Source organism: Pangasianodon hypophthalmus, chromosome 24 (genome assembly GCF_027358585.1).
Source record: "Pangasianodon hypophthalmus isolate fPanHyp1 chromosome 24, fPanHyp1.pri, whole genome shotgun sequence".
In the NCBI taxonomy this organism is placed as follows: Eukaryota; Metazoa; Chordata; class Actinopteri; order Siluriformes; family Pangasiidae; genus Pangasianodon; species Pangasianodon hypophthalmus.
Genome location: NC_069733.1, coordinates 3,899,569 through 3,923,918, shown reverse-complemented (window position 1 = coordinate 3,923,918; position 24,350 = coordinate 3,899,569). Strand labels below are relative to the sequence as shown.

The 24,350-nt window shown below is 38.0% G+C and overlaps 1 protein-coding gene across 1 annotated transcript in view; it reads right to left on the bottom strand.

Annotated features, from left to right (window-relative positions):
- Positions 1–24,350, bottom strand: part of wscd2 (WSC domain containing 2) — a 74,225-nt gene that overhangs the window by 15,421 nt on the left and 34,454 nt on the right. The window contains exons 2-5 of the mRNA XM_026939907.3: positions 21,472–22,079; positions 10,106–10,220; positions 4,075–4,259; positions 1,718–1,839 (exon numbers count right to left, since the gene is read on the bottom strand). Coding sequence (XP_026795708.1) covers positions 1,718–1,839; positions 4,075–4,259; positions 10,106–10,220; positions 21,472–21,769 — 720 coding nt within the window. The 5' untranslated portion in view covers positions 21,770–22,079. The remainder of the gene's footprint in view (positions 1–1,717; positions 1,840–4,074; positions 4,260–10,105; positions 10,221–21,471; positions 22,080–24,350) is intronic.

The following is a 24,350-nucleotide window of genomic DNA, read 5'->3' as shown; positions in this document are numbered from 1 at the left end:
ATAATAGTACTTTGTTACTTCCCACGTCTGCTGATCGACTGCTTATTTTTGATCTTTCCTCTTAAATATACCTGAAATGATCACAGCAAAAACCCCAGTAACACTTACAGAGTTAATGGATGGACTCATAAATACTAAAAGTGTTATTTCAAAACTGGGGATTTTACTTTTAATTTTACTTTCACATTTAGGATCCACACTTAAACCCAAACATAAAATGCTCTCAAGTACACTTCCTTTTACCTAGATAGAGAAAGAACCTGGTCAAGAGAAAGAGGTTATTGAAGATTGAGTAATATCCTGATGTTCAATTTTTTTTTTTTTTTTTTTTTTTTTTTTTTTACACATGGGAGAAGGTTCATGTAAGAGCTTATAAGAGTTACAGAAAGTAAAACACTCAGCTGTTATAGGCCACAGTACCTCAAAAAAGAGCAAAAAGATTCAGAACATTTTACCCTAGGTGGTTCATTTTAGACCTAGGATTAGAGTTTTAAAAAAAACAACTCATTTTTAAAGAAAAACTATTTCAGAATTTGGATGAGTACGGGTTCCGGCTCATAAGTTTCAGTATGAGTATTAATATTAGAAAAGAAGAAGTAATATCATGCCATCTCTAGTTCTCTAGTTGGTGGAGGATATGGGGGCATTTGGCTGGTCCCCACAAGGAAAAGTGTTTAGTTTTGTTTTTTCAGATCAGATATTCCTATGCTTGTAGGGATAAGAATTACATCAAAGGGTAACTCTAATCCTAGGTCTAAAATGAACCACTTAGGGTAAAATATTCTGAATCTTTAAGATCTTTGAGGTACCGTGTCATTTACCAGCCTGGCCTTTTAGCAAGTCATCTTTACTTTTAGAAGCTCTTACCCTGAACTTCCTCTCATGTGTTAAAAAAGGATATTACTCAACCATCTTCAGTAACCACTTTATCCTGTTCAGGTTGTTTCTGTATCTGTGTAAAAAAAAGTGTATGTGGATGTGGTCGGGGTATGGGATAAGCTGATTGCTGTATGTGGCACATGTAACACCAAGCTTCCTGCAATATTAAAAAGCTATCTCTCAATCTCTCTCTCTCTCTCTCTCTCTCTCTCTCTCTCTCTCTGAGCTAAACTGTGTGTAGGAACAGGAGATGAAGTGTAGAGCAGCTGGAAAGCCTTATTGGTCCAATCTTCTTTCTGATTTTTTTTTTGTAGTATCTAAAGCATCTGTAACTAAAGCTCACGTGCAATCTCACCCAGAGTCTGCTGTGTTCCTGCATCTGCTGTATTTGTCACATAATGTTTTCCCACATTCCTAGGTGGAAGCAGAACTAAATTACCATCAGTGAGTAAAATCAGTGTGTGATTTGAGGCAGACATCTTTTTTCTTTCCTGACTCTTTCTCCTACTTTTACTTCTAGTTTAAGAGGTCATACTTTTCAGCTTGAGTGAAGACGTTGATGCTGCACCTCAATGTTTACCAGAGGAAAGATGTGAGCGCTTCCTTTTTTAGTGACCTAAGACAACAGCTTATAAATATGTACTCCACATGCCCACAGTGGCTCTGCCTCAAAAACCTATTTTTAGTGTGTTTTTTCCGTTTAATCGATTTCCAGTTATTACATATTCGGCACAAAAAAAACCCACTAGAAATATTACACCCATATACACACAACCAAGCAAATTTTCCGGTGTGAGAACACACACACACACACACACACACACACACACACACACACCTTCTCTGTGCACATGTCTACACATTTCTCCACGGACATGTTCTGAATTACAGCAGCAGCAGGAAGCGCTAGTGTGACATTGTCCGGTCTCCTGAAACAGCCTTTAAAGATGGCACTCCCATCTGAAACACATTCACAAACACATATACAATCGGTCCACTGCGAGTTTGTTTCAATAATAATGGAAAAATAAGAGGAATAAAACACTTTGGCACATGCTGTTATTGCAAAATAATCAACTTTGGCATGGTAACAGTAACTCCGCTTCACGTCAGGGGGCATGACACTATACCGTTGTTGATTATTTTCCTATAACAGCATGCCCCAAAGTGTTTTATTCCTGTTATACAACAGCAATCTGTCAACAATTGCAGCTTTTTATTCATTAATGAATGACATATTGTGCTTTTTTTTTAATCTATTTATAGTTACATTTAATGTTGTAAAATGTGGAACTTAAAGTTACAGCTTTACCTCTGATTATTACAAAGTGCTGACACTAGAGACTCCTCCTAAGAATGTAAAAAAAAGTCTTCTTACAAAAAAAAAGGACATCATATCAGTATAACAGTTACACACTTTGTCTTATTCCTTACTTAAAACTGAAATAGCATAATTGCTGGATTAAGCTGATTTGACTGATTAAAGTGATTAAAATGATTGATGCTTGTAGAGTTCAGCTCAAATGTCACAGAGAGAGTGAATAACATAGAAAGGTCAGAAACAGAAAAATTCCTTTAACATGAAACACTTTAAAATGGGCCCCAGGACCTTCAGAGGAAACAGCTACCAAACTAGTTGCGTGTGCACACACACACACACACACACAATCTGTCACATGAGAAGTGTGTTTACTCAATAACTAGCAAGAAATGTGTCACAAGAGATGAGATATTGAGTTGTATTTCTTCTTCTCAATCTGAGGAAACAGGAATGAAGATAGCAACATCAACTTTATTTGTAAATGAACCTAACACAAATGGCAATGTCTGTGCCTCTAAGGCATCTATTTTGCAGTGCTTCGATCTTAGATGCACTCGTACCTTGAATGCGGCCATTGTGCACGCTCCATAGTGTTCACGCAGCCTTGACATGGCCGTTTGGCTCCTTCTTCAACTTCAACATTCAACATGAAGTGTGCTGGTGCTTTGCTGACTTTGCTTGCTTGCTTGCTTGCTGCTTCGTTCTGTTCTGCCAAGTTTGATTGTAACTCCATCCTGCTTGCCAAGTTGCTCTGCTGCGCTCCCTACACACTTCTAGCGAGTGTAATTGCTGTATCGAGTGGGTTGTACAGTGGCCACAAAGACAACGGTCGAATACGCTGTGTACCTGAGCTTCTGGGTGTGCTGGTTGGCCTGTTTTGCTACCTAATGTGTATTATGGTTTCTGTTCCTTTTTAACAGTGCATCATCTTCCTTAATTGTGCATCAAACACATTATGTATGTAGTTTTCTGTTCATGTGATGGTGTTATTTTGTTCTCTTATTGCTTCAACACAACACTCTTCCTCTTCCTAACACAACACACCCAACATTGTCTCTTCCTAACACAACACACACAACAATATCTCTTCCTAACACAACACACACAACAATATCTCTTCCTAACACAACACACACAACAATATCTCTTCCTAGCACAACACACACAACAATATCTCTTCCTAACACAACACACACAACGATATCTCTTCCTAACACAACACACACAACAATATCTCATCCTAACACAATGCACACAACAATATCTCTTCCTAACGCAACGCACACAACAATATCTCTTCCTAACGCAACACACACAACAACATCTCTTCCTAGCACAACACACACAACAATATCTCTTCCTAATGCAACACACACAAAAATATCTCTTCCTAACACAACACACACAACAATATCTCTTCCTAATGCAACACACACAACAATATCTCTTCCTAGCACAACACACACAACAATATCTCTTCCTAATGCAACACACACAACAATATCTCTTCCTAATGCAACACACACAATAAAATCTCTCCCTAATACGGCATACACAGACGTGGGTGTAGTATATGCATGCATGTGTGTGTATAGTTTTTGACTCGGGTTTTTGACTTTGACGCCTGGTTCTTGATTCTCGTGTTTGTTTTGCATAGTTACGCCTGTTTGCTGATCGCCTGACTGTGTGCCTGTTTTTCGTTACATGTTTGATCTTCAGTTTTGGATTTGTCTGCCTGCCTCTCGTTAAATGCTTTATACTGCAATTGCATCCGTCTCCACTTGCATTACATGACACTGTATATATACATCCATGCATACACCAGCTTGCTTGCCTAAAAGTATATGTGTGTGTGTGTGTGCGTCATTGCTCACATCTCCGTGCTGACTCCTGGCTCAATTCCAGTCTGTAGATGGACAGGCGGTTGGCTCCTCCACACAGCTTGCTCTTCTCACCCTTACACTGCATGTTACACTCGTTGTCTGACACGTTCGCCGCCTGAATCCTGTGGCCGCAGTAACACTCCGCTCCGAACTCCAGGCCAGCATACAAATAGCCCCTTAAATTGGAGGGAACAAGTTGAGACGCCAGCTGCCTACAGCTGTCGCACATTTACATACAACTACTACCACTACTACTACTAATAATAATAGTAATAAATATAGCCACAAGCAGCGATAACGGGCCCAAGCACTACGGTGCCATCGCCACCTGTTGGATGTATGAAAATAATGCATAGTGAAGCGAGTGCTGTAGAGTAACTTGTTTTGCGCTGATGTGTTAGGTTAAGCCCAGGTCTAAAGCTTTCCATGTCCAAACACACAGCTAATATTTGGGGAGATAACGCATAAAGAATATAAGAGATATATTCTGTCATCCTTATTAGCCATTAATTAAATGTAGTGAAGTAATGTGTAGTGGGCACATGCATTTAAGGGGGTGCAACAGAGCTCTGTTTATGTGCCTTTCTCCTAGTTTGTGATTTGATTCTGATTTGAATTACAATGTAACAGCTATGCAAAGATTAAGTGCAATTATAGCTATATAGTAGATGTCTTTTCAAAAAAAAAAAAAAAAGATTGCTTTTAAAAAACCCACATTAAATCCAAAATGACGTACTTCCTGTTGGGCGGAGTTAATGGAGTTTTTGAAAGTTGTCCGGCTTGATGAGAACAGTATATGTACCGAGTTTGGTGACCGTAGGTGAAACTGAGACAATCACGTGAACCCCTAGAAGGTGTATTTAAAAGTTCACCGCGTGCACTTTTCACGGAATCCAAAATGGCCGACTTCCTGTTGGGCGCAGCTAATGATGGTCAGTGCGATAGTTGCTCGGGTAGATGAGAACAGTGTGTCTACTGAGTTTGCTACATATACGTACAAGTATGTATGATATATGCACCAAGTTTATGTACCCCCCCCCCCCAAATAAAATTAATAATAATAATAATAATAATAACAATAATAACAATAATAAAGTGTGCACTTTCAGTGCTTGGGCCCTAATAATAATTTTAAAAAACAATAATAATCCTTTAGAAAACAATAGGGCCTTGTTCACTTTCATGATGATGATATCACACAAAATCTCTCCAAGCTGATTACAAATGAGGTGACTCTTTTAGTGGAATGCTGAGAGTCAACTCACTTTTTAAAAAAAAATCATTATTCTTGCAGCATAGTTTATTCAAAATGTGCTGTTCAGTTAGAGTGGATGATTGTGCAATGACTGGTTTTCAACTCTCAGTTGTGTGTTTGAGGCAGTGTGACACGGAGGATCCGCTGCACTGCTGCTTGGTGAAGATGTTCTGCATGTAGTCACGTGCATTAGCAGAAGTTTTCAAGATAAATGGAAATGAAGCACAGACACAGCAGCACAGTAACATTAATGCAGGGATGCTCAAAGCATATTCGTAATGCTTGCTTTTTTAAAAAAAAATATATATGTTTTTATAAAGTGCAGTGCAAAAGTAATAAAGTTTAAGAAAGCAAGAAAGAACAGTCACAGGTCAAAATATAGCAAAGTCTGAGTTTGAAAAAAAAAAAAAAACAAGGCAATGAGCAGTTTAGGAGCCGAAAGTGCTGACTGTTATGGGTGAGCTGAGTCAAATGATATGACTCACTAATTGAGACAGGATTTAATTCATTATAAATTCATTATTGTTTCATTTGTTCAATCATCAATTTATATACAGTATAACTATATTTGCATATAGTTTTATTACTTTTACTGCTCTCTCTCTCTCATATATATATATATATATATATATATATATATATATATATATATATATATATATATATATATATATATAAAGTGCACTTGGTCTTTTATATGATGCTAAAGAATAAGCTGCTAATATCTATAGTACAATCTAGGATACATTCTCTAAGTCTGTAATATCCCTTATTAAAATCCAAGACTAAAATATTTATGAATATATACCAAAACATTTCAAAAAGTCAGTATGACTTAGGAAAAAAAAAATCTTGTGCTTGTGCTATTTTGATGAAGTGCTGGCAGTGTGGCAGTCAGTAAGGGCAGCTATTTATTCTTTTCCTGTCTATTACCACAAACAGAGAGGCGGATGTTTTCATTGTGCTAAACTTGCTGACACGATTTTGCAAGTGTAATGGCTGCGGTACAATGCCAGCAAAACGTTGCACACATTGCGAAAATATTTCTGAGCAGACATACAGAATATAAGGTCTGAGATATCATTTTACGGCTATTTCCACCAACCTTGTGTAAGTGAATGCAAGTTTTCCTATTTGCAAATTCCGAACAAGTGAACTGCTACAATATACAATGTAGAGCTTTTAGATGCATTAGATCGAAATAGATAAATAGTAAAGAACTACAGATGTGGACAAAATTGTTGGTACCCATACAGTGCATTGAAACAATGCTTCATTCCTCCTGAAAAGTAATGAAATTAAAAGCAATTGTCTCATGTATACCTGCATGCCTTTGGTATGTCATAGAGTAAAGCAAAGAATGTGTGAAAAGAGATAAATTATTGCTTATTCTATAAAGATACTCTAAAATGGCCTGGACAGATTTGTTGGTACCCCTAGAAAAGATTATAAATATTCAGATTATAGCCATATTTCAAGCTAATTGTTTTCTTTAATTAGTATGACACATGTCTTCAATCTTGTAATCAGTCATTCAGCCTATTTAAATGGAGAAAAGTAATCACTCTGCTGTTTGGTATCATCTGTGTACCACATTCAACATGGACCAGAGAAAGCAAAGGAGACTGTTGTCTGAGGAGATCAGAAAGAAAATTATAGACAAGCATGTTAAAGGCATAGGCTATAAGACCATCTCCAAGCAGCTTGATGTTCCTCTGACTACAGTTACAAATATTATTAAGTTTAAGGTCCAGGGGACTGTAGCCAACCTAGGGTTAGGGTTGGAGGAAGAAAATCATCCCCAGATTGAACAGAAGGATAGTGCAAAAGGTAGACAAAGAGCCAAGGAAAACGTCCAAAGAGATACAAGCTGAACTCCAAGGTACATCAGTGTCTGATTGCACCATCCGTCACTTTTTGAGAGACAGTGGGCTCAATAGAAGAAGACCCAGGAGGACTCTACTGTTGAAAGAACATAAAAAAGGCAGACTGGAATTTTATTTTGACAAGCCACAATGCTTCTGGGAGAATGTCCTTTGTTTAGATGAGACAAAACTAGAGCTTTGGCAAGTCACAACAGCTCTATGTTCACAGACAAAAAAATGAAGCTTTCAAAGAAAAGAACACCACACCTACTCTGAAACATGGAGGAGGCTCGGTTATGTTTTGCGTCTACTTTGCTGCATCTGGCACGGGGTGCCTTGAATCTGTGCAGAGCACAAGGAAATCTCAAGACTATCAAAGCATTCTGGAGTGAAACATACTGCCCAGTGTCAGAAAGCTCTCAGTCTCAGGTCATGAGTCCTCCAACATGATAAAGACCCAAAACCCACAGTAAAAACATCCAAGAATGGCTAAGAACAAAACAATGGACTATTCTGAAGCGGCCTTCTATGAGCCCTGATCTGAATCCTATCGAACATCTATGGAATCTGTGGAGCTGAAACATGCAGTCTGGAGAAGGCACACTTCAAACCTGAGACAGCTGGAGCAGTTTGCTCAGGAAGAGTGGGACAAACTACGTGTTGCCAGGTGCAGAAGTCTCATTGAAAGCTACAGATACTCTAAAGGTTGTGCAACAAAATATTAGGTTAAGGGTCCCATCATTTTTGTCCATGCCGTTTTCATTAGTTTTATCATTTAAAATATTCTGTTGAATCAAAAATCAAAAGCAAAGTCTGATTTTTATTAAATATGGCATAAACAATGATGGATGCCAATTACTTTTGTCAGTTTCAAGTTGTTTCAGAGAAAATTGTGGGTTCTTCTTTTTTCATGGAAGGGTACCAACAAATTTGTCCAAGTCTGTATAAACTGACAGGATTGTACATATACTGTAAATGTGAAAAATGTAAAAAAATAAACATCAAAACATGGCAAAGGAATAGTATAGATCAACAAAAAGGTCCAGTTAATTTTTTAAGCAATTTTTAAAATTTTTAATTTAAATTTTTAACCCTTTATAAGCAACTAACATGGCTGGACATCGACAGCAGTTACATTTAACACTTAATGACTGGTTCATGGCTATACATAAGACAATTTGAACTGGTTATGTTTTGTTTCGTAGTGACGCGTCACGTTACCAATTTGGACTAGGGTCAAGGACTCTAAACAGAGGAGATACATACTTGAACTGGAGAATAAATGTCATGTCTCTATCCAATCATCTTTTAAACAGTTTTTCTTTTTTTCTTTTTTTTTTTTTTAAATAAGTCATGCTGTCAGTTCACTGATCAGACCAGAGAGGGTAAATAAAATAACAATCTGTAAAAATGCTTCCCTTTCTGACCTCTCTAACCCTGCAGCCAATGTCTAGTCTGACAAGGTGCCTTCAACTAAGTCATTTACACAAATGCATTTACATAAGCGAGGATTTGCTAAAAGGAGTCACGCTGGGTCATGCTTAGAAAACTGGAGTCACTGCAGTGCAGCCTGTTTTTTTTCATACATTTATTGTCTCTGGTACAGTGTATTTTCCAAATACTAGGTGTGTTCTGTTGAAATACTGAAATGCTTCGCTGAGTCTGCACTTTAGTTTGCACTCAGCTGCACTCAGCTTAGTGGTCTGTACTTAGTGGTCTGGACCACCACCCCTCAACTGACGCCAGTGTACAGTTGTAGGCGTTTTCACACTTGGTTTGAATAGTCATTTGAAGAAATCTATGTGTATGTGCGTGTGTGTGTGTGTGTGTGTGCTTGTCTGTGTAAATAAAGTATATGTGTAAATTAGTTACTTCAAATCCTGTAATTGCTATCAGATACCTTGGAAAAGTCAGATGACCTTATGCCGAATATTTGGTGTAATCCGACGTGTGCGTTCGGCCACGGGTGCATGCTTGCAAAAGGAAAAGTGTGCGTGTGTGATTTAATATCAGATGTAGAACATCATTTGTATTACGGCTCATCCTTTAAAAAATATATGTCTAACACCAAAAATTAGTTTACAAACAGAAATGTAACACAGAAACTCAGGACAAAGCTCTCTTAGTGGCGATATGAAGTTTCTGCAGCTTACTCTTTCTTTCTTTCTTTCTTTCTCTCTCTCTCTCTTATTAGTCGCCCCTGATTGACTGTTCCAAATTGTCCAAAAAGAATGGGTGTGTAAGTGTGTGTGCGATTGTGCCCTGTGATGGCTTCACAAACCCCGCCTCGTGCCCCGAGTCTCCTGGGATAGGCTCCAGGCTCCCCCGCGACCCTATGTAGTATAAAACGGTACAGAAAATGGATGGATGGATTGATGGATGGATGGATAGTTTCCCCCTAAGCAACATTTAGCCAAGTGGTGCTCTTTCACACATGCCTTTTGTGCAAACTATTGTGTTAAATGAAACCGCTGAGAACAGAAAGTGGAACAGAAATAAAGAAAGACAAAACATCTAGTTCCAGTTTGTCTAATAGCTAATACTTGAAACCATATGATAAATCAATGACCTAATACTGAACATTTAGTTCTGATGTGGAGATTTGACTGTGATGGAAATGTGCATTCACTGCATGTGTGTTTATGCATAAATCTACAATATCTAGAAACATGTCCAGCCTTTAATATATAAATATGAGTCATATACACTTCACTTTGTCAGTTCTTATCCAAAATTAATCAATAACATGTGACTAAAAATAATCTCAGTGCTTTTTCACATATAGAGAACTCTAGCTAGGACTTATTAACCATACATTAAGTGAACAAGCATGAAACAAAAGCTCAAAATGCATTAAATGTGTGTGTGTTTTGTGGAAGTTGAAGAGTTGAAATGTCAAAACCTTTCAGCACAGTTGTCCTGACAGCGGAAGACAGTCATCTTTTTGTAGTCGAAGAAGGAGATGCCTCTGAGTGCCCTCTTGTGAGTGTTGTCTACATAGCAGCCGATGTACTTTGCTTGAGAATGAAAACAAAAGCAAGAGAGAGAGAGAAATAAGAAAAATAAAGGGGATGCAGAGATGAAAAGGGAATAATTAGAGATAAATATGAGGGATAAAATATGATTTGCAACCTTGATGTCACCTCTTAAGTTATAAAACCCATCTAGGCATGCTGCTATAGGAAAGTGGATTATTTTCCTATATGAGCACATTCCGAAATGTTTTATTCCTAGACCCTGGAGACTCCTTCCATAATTCTTAATCAAACATCTCCTTACATAAAACAATTATACACGCTTTTTAAATTAATTTATATGGAGCATTTGCATGTGTTATTTGTTACTATAGAAACGATAACTTATTAGAACAAGCACATTAATATAAATATAAAATGTTAAGCGATTATATCTACATGCTCATCTTCATCTTCATCATCAGCACAATAAGTGATCCGTTTACAGCTACAGCTATAAAGGTCTAAATATCTACAGCCAGGCATACAGCTTAAAAAAAAAATAATTCAATCTCAATAGACATTTACTCCCACCCTTTTATACAATCATCCATCTGTGCCATCTCCATTAGACTTTAATGCCTTTTCTAATAGCTGTCTAAGAAGAGAGCTGGATTTTATTATACAAGCACTAACCCATAAGCAGTTTGATAATTACAATTGCCTAAAAACCCGAGAGTGGCCCAGGATCCCATGCTGCAAGATAATCACATTGCCAAGATAGGTAATCTGCTTTATATACAGTTTTGTTCGGATTTGACCCGCCAAGTGTCTGCTGTGAATGAAAACTTCGAATAGAGAGAAATAAGAGGTGGCCCTTAACAAGTGAACAAGGTTAAAATCGAAAACACTAGCAACCCAAGACCCAGGATGAATGAAACACCAGGATATGATTGCAGTAAGAAGCGCATTCAAGACCTTCCACGAAGGCTGCTTTCATAGACGTTTTTTTTTTTTTTCTCAAGTGCCAGCACATGTTTTACATCGAATTCTACAGGAAGCAAGACAAGTGGAATGTGGCTGTTTTTAAAAAGGGCTGCAGCCTTCTTTTTCTTTTTTCACAGCAGAGCTTCCAACGTTGAAAAAAAATCTTTTCATAAAAGCACAGAGTGACAAAGTTGTTGTCGCTGTTGTTGTTGTCGTTAATTTCCAAACCAATCAATTTGCACATTTGTGCGAGCAAGGGAGAAAAACAATCATGGAGGAAACAGAGTGTCAGTGAAAAATTTGCCTTGTTCGTGAGTGATGCTGAATGTAAAATAGTTTATTGCCAATATTGCAACATGTCTATTATTGCGATAATAACCAGGAAGCAACGTGACGTCCCGCTTCACAACTGTGGCTGCCCACTGTCAAGTCACACAAGCAACTCAACTTTCTCTCAATTTTCTGCCTCCAAAGCTACAACAAAAGCAAACAACCTACTCGTCACCAGAGTTACACCTATCATTATTTCTGATAATAATAAATCGAATCTTGATAGCAAGCTAGGCCAGAAACAATGAGACTATAAGGAACTAAAAGGAATTGCTCATGGAAAGTGATGCTTTCATTGCTCTCCTCCCCTTCTCCAATTACAATACACCCCCCCCGCCCCCACCCCGACTATGACTTAGGGCTGTGACTGTATTGAAATGCAGTGATTGTATTTCAGTGTCGCACATCTGCAACGCAGTGATGAAAGTAAACTACAGTGCATGACGGAATTTCATTCACTTCTGACAGGAAGTCAGCATTTCATTCATAAAAGTGCAATACTCTGCTGATTGCTTTTCACTGAATAGATCAAGAGATGTAAGAGCAACGCAGCGAAGGTTTCGCTTTTCAGTGTCACACATTGTCGTCATGTCACAAGTGAAAAGCAATACCATCTGTAATAAATACCCAGCAGTGAGAGCCTGGCAGTGCTGTTTCTCATGTTACATTGATCAAAAGGCCATGAGTTCAAATCCCAGCACTGCCAAACTGTCATTGCTGAGTCTCCACTCCATGGGTGCCATATCTTTCTAACAAGCAGAAATATTTGAAGAAATTCATCTCATTGTATCAAACTTGCATAGGTATGTAAGGAATAAAACATGATGGGACATGTTGTTACGGGAAAATAATCAACACCATGCGACTAACAGAATTCAACAGCATGTAGCAATAAAGGCTGTATATCTCTGTGGTTTAGACAGCTTAGCAAATGATTCATTTTAATAATGCCATGCTGAGTAATTTAGGAGTCAACTTCTCATAAATCTTTATTTGAATTTAACAACTCAATAAATGTACACCGATCAGCCATAACATTAAAACTACCTGCCTAATGTTGTATAGGGCCCCGTTGTGCCACCAAAACAGCTCTGACCCGTTGAGACATGGACTCTACAAGAGTCTTAACATGTACTGTGGTATCCGGGACCAAGACGTTAGCAGCAGATCCTTTAAGTCCTGTAAGTTACGAGGGGGGCCTCCATTGATTGGATTGGACTTGTTTGCCCAGCACATCCCACAGATGCTTGATCAGATTGAGATCTGGGGAATTTGGAGGTCAAGTCAACACCTTGAACTCTTTGTCATGCTCAAACCATTCTTGAACAATTTTTGCAGTGTGGCAGGGCGCATTATCCTGCTGAAAGAGGCCACTGCCATTAGGGAATACCGTTGCCATGAAGGGGTGTACCTGGTCTATAACAATGTGTAGGTACATGGTACAAGACCTGCCGTTTTGGAGATGCTCTTACCCAGTCATCTAGCTATCACAATTTGGCTCAGATTATTATGCTTGCCCATTTTTCCTGCTTCCAACACATCAGCTTCGAGAACTGACTGTCCACTTGCTGCCTAAAATATCCCACCCATTCACAGGTGCCACTGTCATGAGATAATCAGTGTTATTCACTTCACCTGTCAGTGGTTTTAATGTTATGGCTGATCGGTGTATATTGTAGATGAACCAAGATAACCAAGTCCCAACGTCCCAGTCATGAGTAGACAAAGCAGGAATGTTCCAGAAAGCACTGGAAGGTATAGTGACATTGTCAGATTGTCTCGAATAATACACCTCTAACATTTGATATCCCCGATATAAGCCAGACCTTAGCTATGATGCAAGAGGTTGTGAGTTTGACTCCATCTTCCTGTGAGCATGCTGATGATTCTTGGCTTAAGTAACACATATCAAATCAAATGTCACATTTGTGCCTGACAACTGGTGAACAGTTCTTGGAAAGGAGACTTAGGCTTAGATCGCCAGGAGAGAAAGGTAAAATATGGGAAGGCAGCGGTGCAAAATGGTTGAAAGGGATATCAGAATAAGCCGTCATGTCAAATGAGGCTCCATGTGACTCTGGCTGTGTTCTGAGCTGCAGCATCAGGTTCGAAGAAATGCAAACCTTACGTACTAACACCGACAATCTGGGTAGGTAATCCATCTGTGTCCATCATGAATGCTTTTTTTCTACTTTTTTAAATTTTATATTTCACTTCTCAGCTAACCCCATTTTGGTCTTGTGATGTTTTGCACAGATGGAACATGAAAACTCTTTCTCTTCCTTTGGTAGAGCAGCGGTGTTCCAGTGGCCCAGTTTTATTAGTTTTACTATAGAACCTGCAGAGCGACATGCTGCACTTTCAGCCCTCAGCTGTCTGTCTATATAGTGTAAGTAAGGAATAACACAAGACATACCGTGCTGTTATAGAAAAATAATCCAAGCTGTGTGATACAGTGTGCTCTGATACCACGGTTTGAAGTGCTTTATTCTGCTTACACTACGGTGATTTGCCAACAATTACAAGTGGAAATTTATTAAAGAACGAATGTCACATCCATCCAATACAATTCCCCACGACTCCACCAGAGAGCACCCTGCACTGCGTTCTAAGAACGCGTCCTCAGTTATCAACATAACAGTCACTTCCTGCTCAAGCACTATATAAAGCACATGCTCATGATTGTTACCGCTTGTGTACATTCTCAGCCATTGTTTACTCTCCACCTGTTCTGTGCATGACCGTTCCTTGCCTTTTTGCTTGCCTGCCTTTGGATTACTCTTTGGATTCTGAAACTGTTGAAATCTTTGTGTTTCCCCCTACCTGGCTTTCTAATTATTCTCTAGATCTATCCATTAGCTCTAACATCATTGTGATCTTGGCCTGTTTATTGTTATTGAAATTTGGGTTCTGCATTATCTTGTTATTGAATGGACTCTTTCAATACCTCTACACTGACATATCATGCTTTTTAACTGTTTATAGTTATGTTAATGTTGTGGAACGTCCATGAGACAAGTTGGTTCTTGTTATCGCTTATGTTGTAGTAGCTATAAACAGTCATTTCTTAACCAGCCTCTCCTTTTCCTCTTTCTTGCAGTTAATGCGGTTAGAAAAAAAAAAAAATGCAGTAATGTGACTAAGAAGCCGGAAAGTGCAAACACATCTGTCCTGAAGACTCTCTCTCCAGTGACAGGAAACTTACTGACCTTTACAAAGCATTAATGTTAAATAAACCTTTCCTAACAGGAAATTTCACCATATCAAAGATTCTGCATTTTTCTTTGTAAAACGACAACAGCGTTTTTGAAATCCGTTTGCTGTTAGCTTTAGGTTACATAGTGTGTCCATCATACAAGTCCCTATGTACTTATTAAACTTATTAAAACAAGTGCTTCAATATAAAACTGTCATTTATGTTACAGCCAGAACTACTGTCTGAGCTGCTGTTGTAGAAAGTCAATGCACACCTTCTGATTCAAGAATTCATCTGTGTTGTGGTATAATATAGTAATAAATAACATAATAAAAGCTAGAATTGTGAATTCCATAAGGAATAAAATGCTTGGGGGCATGTCATTATAAGGAAATAAGAAAAGACGTTTATTTAGCATTTATGGAAGGAGTCTCCAGTGTCAGTGCTCTCTAACAGTCAATAAGATTTCCGCCACGGCACAAGTCTTCATTCAGGACAAAGGGCTTTGAGCTTTCATGTCAAGAGGCATTTTTTGTCTTATTAACCTCAAGAGAGAGAAAGAGAGAGGCTGGTGAGGGAACGACTGTATATACCTTAACTATAACATAGGAACTTGTGTAATGGTATCATTTCTGGTTTTCTTCGGAAAGTCAGAATTTTGGAGCTTACCGTATGAATGTGAAAAAGAATAGCAAAGAATTATATCTGAATGGAAATTCCCACATTATGCCCACACTGCATAACATTAAAATGAATCTCACATTCTGAATTTTAGCCGGAAGTTCCAAGAATATGCAAGAATTTTATCATGCATTTCATGAAAAAAAAAAAAAATACTGGTCTATGATCAGTTCCTGCCATGTCCTGCAAGTTTACTCAGTAGGAAATGAGCCATAAAACAGCCGTTCACAGATGTGCATTAATGAAGTGAATTATCGAAGTTGTGACAAGGACCACAAGGAGGCAGAGTGGAGGAAGTGAACTCTGAGCCAATTATATTAGATATATTTTTAAAAATGTAGCCATAGGAAGACTCTGTAGGGAGAAGGGCATGATGAGGATTAATGAGCTCACAGTCTGTAATTTAAGCATGTGTATTATTCAAACTCATGCATAATGCATAAGGAGCATTAAGATCCAACATCCAACATTTTTATCTACTCTGAATATGAGGCTGTATGGGCTTTCTTGTGCTTGCTGATAAATTTGAGATTTCTGTGAGAACATGAGGCAGTTTTTAATCGTGATTTGTTCAATGTTACACCATTTCGATAAACAGAAGAATAAGGAAACCTGAGCCCAGACTACAGTTTTGATTTTATATTTTTTTAAGCAGAGCTTGGAAAGTACTAGCTGTAAGCAATGAATCAACTCTAATCTTAAAGCTGATGGTACAGCTATCTAGTTTTTTATCAAAGGTTAATTGTAGATGACATCTCACATATGGCTGGGGAGAGCCAGTGGCACAAGACTAAAGGTTTACCATCCAGAGCCATCTGTTCTTAATGCTTAAACCTTATTGAGGATCATCTTAATGAGAAGAGATGGGCACAACTCCCTGTTTTTTTTTTTTTTTTTTTGGCTTCTATCTGAGGTTCTGCAACTGTTGCACTCATGGATTTAGGAGCCAGTCTGGCTTAATTAGAAAATGAATTTTGATGGCAGCGCTCCAAGGAGTGCATAAAGATCCTCTAACAGAACAAGAAGGAAAGTAAAACAGCAACAAAAAAAAAAAGTGCTGCCTTGACAAAGCCAAAATCGAATTAAGTAGAGAATATTAAAAGCGCTAGCTAAATTGGGAACTGGATCTGACCCTCGCTGTACAGAGCAGTATATATATATATATATATATATATATATATATATATATATATATATATATATATATATATATATATATGCTGTAAGAATGACTATAACTGTTAAAATGTAAGTGACAACAGGAACGTGTTTTTCATTACATTTAACTCTAAACAGATAAAAATATGATGTTCTTTATAAATAAAATATGTTAGTGCTGGCAAATTGCTGTGGTATAAGAGGAATCAAACACTGGAAAATACAGTAATCATCACTGGGATGGTAACAGTAATTCCACTGCATCACACCACACCCTGTCATAAATTATTTTACTGTAACTGCACACTCCCAAGTTTTTTTTTTATTCCTTATATAACAGGAGACGAGCAGGAGAGGACACACAACAAAAAACAGTCTCCTCCACCAAGTGCATCATTCTGTTAATCTTGTTAATATCAACACACCACACCACACACACACACACACACACACACACACACTATGGTTGCCATGGTAATCTCCATGCACTGTAGCCTATAATTCATTTCTTGCTGCACAACTTAAATGAGGATCTTGGTTCAGTTGCAGTACTAATGTAAAACACATAATAGGCATAGGCTTTAATTATTGAGTTGAGGTATAATATGTATTTATTTGGGAAGTGGTAGCTCAGTGGTTAAGATGTTGGGCTTCTGATTGGAAGGTTAGGAGTTCAAATCCCACTACTACCAAGCTGCCACTGCTGGGCCCTTGAGCAAGGCCCTTAACCCTCAACTGCTCAGTTATATAAATGAGATAATTCTAAGTCGCTCTGGATAAGGGCGTCTGCCAAATGCTGTAAATGTAAATATATTTAAAAATACCTAATATTAGGAATTAATGCACACCTGCCAAATAAGAAAAGAGCCTTTTTTGTGGCCATTTTAAAAATAGTCTCCAGGTCTTTCAGGAAAGAGGACATGGTTACTGTACCACACAGTTTCCAGGAAAAGAGAAATTACAAGTTTTCACAATAGTAGCTCAAAACAGCTCAAAATGGAGGTCTTCAGTGCTCCCACTAAAAACAGCAATACTTGATAGGAAGATGAAGAGACATTACCTAATCAGTATAATTAGCTAATCAGCTGTTTGCACAAGAGCTACAAAAAAAAACAACACAGCTAGGTCTGGCAGAGGACACAGGGACACTAAACAGGTATGACCTCTAGTTTCATCCTGAAGATAACGTAGGTCAATTGTCATTTTATTTCATAACACGCTAATTTAATCACTTGGCCTATGAGACTACATTAGCTACAACTATCACAATCATATTAGAATAAATTCTATTAAGAAGACTCTGGGACAGAGCCAGATGAGTTTTTTTTTCTTAACTCTACAAATAGACCCAGCTGTGCTATCTGTCTACACTACATGCACTATGTAATCCAATCATAAGCTCCAAGATAACTTAATAAAAGTGTAGAGAGACTTCTGATCTCTAATTTCATTAATTAACTCAATGAAAACACCAGCAGAATAAATCAATGGCAACACTACAGTTTAATAATAGCCAAGATTAGCTAAGATTACACTTTGGGACATCAAGGTGTAGTCAAATTGTTAATGTTATTCATTTGGTGCTTCAATGTATATAGTTCCAGTAAAAAAAAAAAAAAAAAAAAGAGAGAGACTCAGGAACACTTTGAAATGACCATTTTAAAGAGCTCAAATCCTTGCAATCTGAAAAGAAATAACGCTGAAACAGGCACAAGTAAAAAAAAAAAAAAACAATGTCCATGAAACAGATGGACACAATCGGGAAACAAACCCTGACACGAAGGTGGAATCCATCACAGGTATGACAATATACTGTACACTATATGGCCAAAAGTATGTGGACGCCTGTACATCACACCCATATGTGGTTCTTCCCCAGTTTGGTGCCACAAAGTTGGAAGCACACAATTGCATAGAATGTCTTTGTATGCTGTAGCATTACAATTTCCCTTCACTGGAACCAAGAGGCCCAAACCTTTTCCAACATGACAGTACCCCTGTGCACAATGTAAGCTCCATGAAGACATGGATTACCAAGGCTGGAGTGTGTCCTGCACAGAGCCCTGACCTAAACCCCACTGAACACCTTTGGGATGAACTGGAACGTTGACCGCACCCCAGACCTCAACATCACTACCTGACCTCACTAATGCTCTAGTTCTAACACAAACACAAACAACCACACTCCAAAGTCTGGTGGAAAGCCTTCCCAGAAGAGTGGAGGTTATAATAACCTTATTATAACAGCAAAGGGACTAAATCTGGATCATCTGAGATGATCAACAACCACATATGGGTGTGAAGATCCAGTGTCCACATACTTTTGGCCATATTGCTGTAGCATTAACATTACCTTCACTGGAACTATGGGGCCTAAACCCTGGAAAACAGCCCCAGAACATTATCCCTCCTCTGCTAAACTTTATTGGTGGCACTATGCATTCCGGTAGGTAGCATTCTCCAGGCACCCTCCAAACCCAGGAGGGTTTCATCCATCGGACTGCCAGATTGTGAAGCATGATTCATCACTCCAGAGAACACATTTCCACTGCTCCAGAGTCCAGTGGCGGTGCTTTACACAAATTTACGCTTTACACAACTCCACGCTTGGCATTGCACATAGTGATCTTAGGCTTGTGCGCAGTGATGTTAGGCTTGGCCATGGAAACAAATTTCAGGAAGCATAGCTCTTGTGCTGATGTTGCTTCCAGAGGTAGTTTGGAACTCTGTAGTGAGTGATGCAACAGAGAATAGGCGATTTTTTTGTGTGCTCGGTGGCACTACTCTGTGAGTTTGTGTGGTCTACTGCTTCATGGCTGAGGTGTTGCTGCTCTTAGACACTTCCATTTCACAATAATTTCATTTACAGTTGACCAAGGCAGATGTCGCAGGCCAGAAATTTCACAAACTGACTTGTAGCAAAGGTAGCATTCTAGAAAATTGCCAAGTTGAAAGGTACTTCAGTACGACCCATTCTACTGCCAGTGTTTGTCTATGCAGATTGCATGGCTATGTCCTACATTTTATGCACCTGTTAGCAATGCGCGTGGTTGAAACAACTTAGCTAAGGTGGTGTGTCCACATACTTTTGGCCATATAGTGTATAGTATATCTACATAGAAAAAATAAACACATTTTCTTAAATAAAGATCCTTATTTATAGTACATAGAAATTATACATTAAAAAACTTTTCTTGAGTCCTTACATTGTAATATAGGAAAACATGGGACGATCAGCTGTCATGCCAGAAAACTTTCACTCCATTCTACACCTAGTTAGCGACATGACAACATTCCAAACCTATAAAGCCATGAATCTTCTCTTTGTTATCTTTGCCTATCTATATAGTGTCCAGCATGAGGCTATGCCACTGCCAACCTCGTTCTGGCAATTAAGCTTGTTACAGAGAGGCTGGCACAAACACTGCTCCTTCCATTAAACACAGTGAAAGAGAGCCATGTTCAGTTTTCTCCCCAGACACTGAGAATGAGAGAGAGGAGTGAGCAGCAATTACCAAGTCTGTGCTGGGTCATTACTGCGTAAAAGCAATTGACGAAAGATATGCGACCTTGCTGTTCACACAGTTACTGAGCTCATTAACCTTTTTCTTAAAACTATTCCAACCTCAAATTACACTAGTTAATCACACTTCATTTTAGAGTTTATATCTGTAAGAAATAAAACATGATATGGTGTGCTGTTATAGGAAAATAACGAACAAAAGGGTCGTGCGACGCATCCTGATGCAAATCGTTATTGTTACCATCCCGAAGTTGATTATTTTATAATAATTAGAATGACTTATAACAAAGCAATCTGCCGAATGTTTACACATTTTTTCTAATGTGTTAAAGAACAATATGTCAGTATATGGCACTGTAAAATATTCAAATGTGTGCCTTTTTGCATTATATATATATATATATATATATTGCATGTATACGCAGATGTTGCCAGTAGTGCACTGAGAAACATGATATCAGCTTGAATTCCAGCTTAAATGAGTTAAATATATAGAAATAGGCTTAATAATCTTATATTTGTTTAAAACAATCTAGAAATTGCACCTCAATCATACAAAAAAAACAGTGTTATCTGTAAAATGTAAAATCTTTGTTCTTTCTTGCTTTTCCTACATACACACTCACAGATTTTATCTTTTGGTTGGGGTTTTACACAAAGGCAAGTCATAGGTTAGCAATGTATGACAGGGCTCTGACCTTATTTATTTCATTCTTTAAATGTCAAAGCTGACTCGTACAATACGCTGAGATATTTAAATGATAAGGTTCTGAGTCACTGTTGTCAGTGTTAGACCAAACTATTTTACACCTTCAAATTACAGAAGTGTAAACACAGAAGTGTAAGTTCAAAAGTATTATTGAACTTATTGAGGGTCAAATATGGTCCAATATCTTAAAAATCACAGAATGTTCTGTACAGGGCAAAAAGAATGAAATAATTCCAAGTACGAGTTTCTCAGCCTTAAACTTGATGACTTGGCTCAATTTTCCTGAATTGTTTTTTTTTTTTTTTTCTTAAATTCAGAGATTATTTCAGGTTATATTGATGTAACTGTAACAAAGTGAAGTTAAAAGCATTAAAATGGTATTTTGAAACAGGAAGCAAAAAATGCAATTTTAGTTTTTTACCCCTGAATCTCTGATTTATATTTACAGCTGTACACACACACCTGACATCAAATGGATCCCCAATTATGGGAAAGGACTTTGGGTGCTCATTCCCAAAAAATATTAAGACATACTGTGTATTTTAAAACTGATGTTACAATTGTATTGATATTAAATCTAAATAGATTATAGATCAATAGAACACCATTGGGTCAATGGTATAATCATTGTAAAGTCATAAACAGAACAAGTGATATGGATGTATTGATGTATTGGTAATAAAATGTATTGATGTATTGGTGTACTACTCATAAGATGGACTGACTCTACCTCTGCCTTCCTCAGGTTCTTTGCTGTTTCTTGCTTTCGTCCAGGTGAGCCCGAACCTTCGAGTTGTTCGCGTGTCCTTAAATGCCCTCCTCACGATGCCCAAGCCCTCAGCGGTTGTAGCCATGGCCCCCTCAACTGATGCTAGTGGGCCATGTCCACCCCCAGAGCCCGAATCTCCCGAGAAGCCAGAGTGGAGGAAGACGAGACTGCCGGCTGTGAGGTAGAGGAGGATGAAGGAGAAGAAGCGCACAGGCTTGCGGCGGAAATAGCGCTGGATCTTCAGCAAGGGCCGTGCCATGGCCTCTGGGCTGACGAACAGACATGAAAAAGTTCTACGAGCCGTTCTTTCTCTAAAAATAGCCTCTTGAAAGGTTTCTTCCACAGCTCCAAGAACTGATGCTGCTCCGAGAGGACATTGAAGGCTTTAAACTGGCGATGTGCTACAGAACAAAAAGTCAACTCCAGTACTTTTTCTCTGTCATTGTGTGGGTGTGTGTGGACGCCATGTTGTGAAAGACGAGACGAAAGGCGATAGCACTTTCCCTGACGCTATCTTTCTCTCGAGGTCTCTTTCCCACCGAGCCAGCTGTCAATCAAGCAGAGTCAGACTAAAAAGAGAAAAAAAAAACAGACAGAAGAAGAAAAAAGAGAGTAAGTAAGCACAGTCAAGTGCTCTGGAGTGCATTTGTTCAGTCACTTTGCCAAAGGCAGTTAATTCGGATTCCTTTTCACAGAGAGATATCTGATTTTCTCTTGTAATCTAAAGGGTGAAAGAAAAGCCCAGATTTCTTTCAAGTCTTCTTTCAGACTTTTAAGGCAATGTGAAACTTTAAGCAAATGACCACATTTTTCAGACACAAATCTAGAACAATCCAGATGACTGTTGTGTCCCAGATGACTACATTAACAAGCTGTATGTAATGCTTTTCTGGTGAAATCTCTGAATACTCCAAGGCTGCACTGTTCATGCAAATGTGGTACTGAGAGCAGACGTTCTACATGATCAACTGGAGCTGTAACTCAAAATATGCAATGGTAAGAGAAATCTGTTCTTCTTATTTTTGTTTCATTAAGTGATATCATTGGAAATTTGAAAATGGTCACAATCCAGTTAGTCAGTTACATTTTTTTTTTGCAGTAGCAATGTATTTTATTACAGATATCCTCTTCAAAGATTTTGAGAAATCTTTATATGAAAGCAAACTTCTTCTGATAACCCTGTTCATTAACTTCACCTTTTTTTTTTTTTCAGAATTATTGTATTGTTTTATTCAGGTGTTGATTATTATTTCATAGAGACACCTTCACGAGTTACGTGTGTATACACTCTTAGAACTAAAGGTGCCAAAGTATACTTTTCTTCGTCCTGTCCCTTAAATTGTTTGGAAAGGTTTCCAGGTTAAATATACATACTGAAGGTACAAAACATGTTCTCTTGAAGGTCTCACCCCAGTGACAAGGAAAAGTACAGTTTGCTACCTTAATTTCTGAGAGTGTAGTGAGGATTTAATGCTAAAATTGTGTACTGTATTTGGACCTCAAGACAGAAGTGTAACTATTCAGACAGCTGCAAGTGCAGGAATGTTCAGAGGCGTGTCTCAGTTACACAAGATTCTGACCTCAGACTCATAATTTTTTTTTTTTGCATGATATTAGCTTGAGTAATACTAAGTCTGTGTTTTACAACACAGAAAAATGTATACTTCTTGTTTGCTATATCAGTCCACATTTTCTATCCCAATTTTTATTTTTTTTTGCGTAAAAGCAAGAGCCTGTGTTTAAACGTGGTGGCTTGACATGCTATTGAAAAAAAACACCATCTTGCTTCAACTCAAGAGAAATCAGGCAACTTCGGAGGTGTGAACTCCACGCAGGTGAATTGCATACTCTCAATGGGGAGCGCAGAAAATCAGCTTAAGCAAGTGCGTAACTCAACCCTCAACTGAATATGAGGATTTCCTTGTGTATTTATGGATACAACTTAATAACAACTAATCTTAATATTGGCTCAATTATATACAGTGCCTCTGTGTGTTATGCATTATTACTCCTAAACTTTTTTCATTTATACTATTGAAAAATGAGTCGTTTCTTATCATTTGACAAAATCTTTAATATATCTTTGATGATATAACAAAAAAAAAGCTTTTGGACGATCAGATTTGGAACCCTAGTGCACTCGGTTCTCTTTATTTTTTTAAATCACCACCACATGGGTCAAAAATCGTAATTGAAATTGGTCTTGTCCAGTGTTTTCTGGCTGGTTTTCAGACAAGATAAGCCATCTTGGTCTGGAAAAAAAGAGAGAGAGAGTGAGTGAGAATAGAAAAAGAAAGTGGCTTAACCCTAAGGGAGGTGGACTCACTCTGTTTCACTTAATCACACAGTACTCTTTTGTTAATTAAAAGATCTCATCAGCATCATATACTGTGTAAAGAGATCTCTGTAGATGGTTCATTTCCTCAGCTTTCGGTTAAACACGATCCATCCATTTTGGATTAGCCTAAAGTATGTTCACTGTAGTATGTTTACTCAGAGACCAGAGAATTGTTTAAACTAAAAAAAATGTCCTCTCATTAAAACCTTTTGTTTAGTGGACTCAGTAGTTATTTGTGAAATGTACTATATAGCAAACTGCACTAAAGGCCCTTAAACAACCAGCTTTTTTTTTTCAAGTCTTTGAACAATGAACACACTTGAGTTGATGCAGTTATATTTCACTCACTTAGACTTCTCTATCTTATGTTTCTTTTGTTGTCTGTATTTTTTTTTTTCAATATGGATGGATCATTTGGAGAGGAGATGGAGACGATGTTTTATCCTTCGTTCTCTCCTTCTCGCAAAGGCTGCAGTGTGTGTGGAGGTTGTAAACACACACA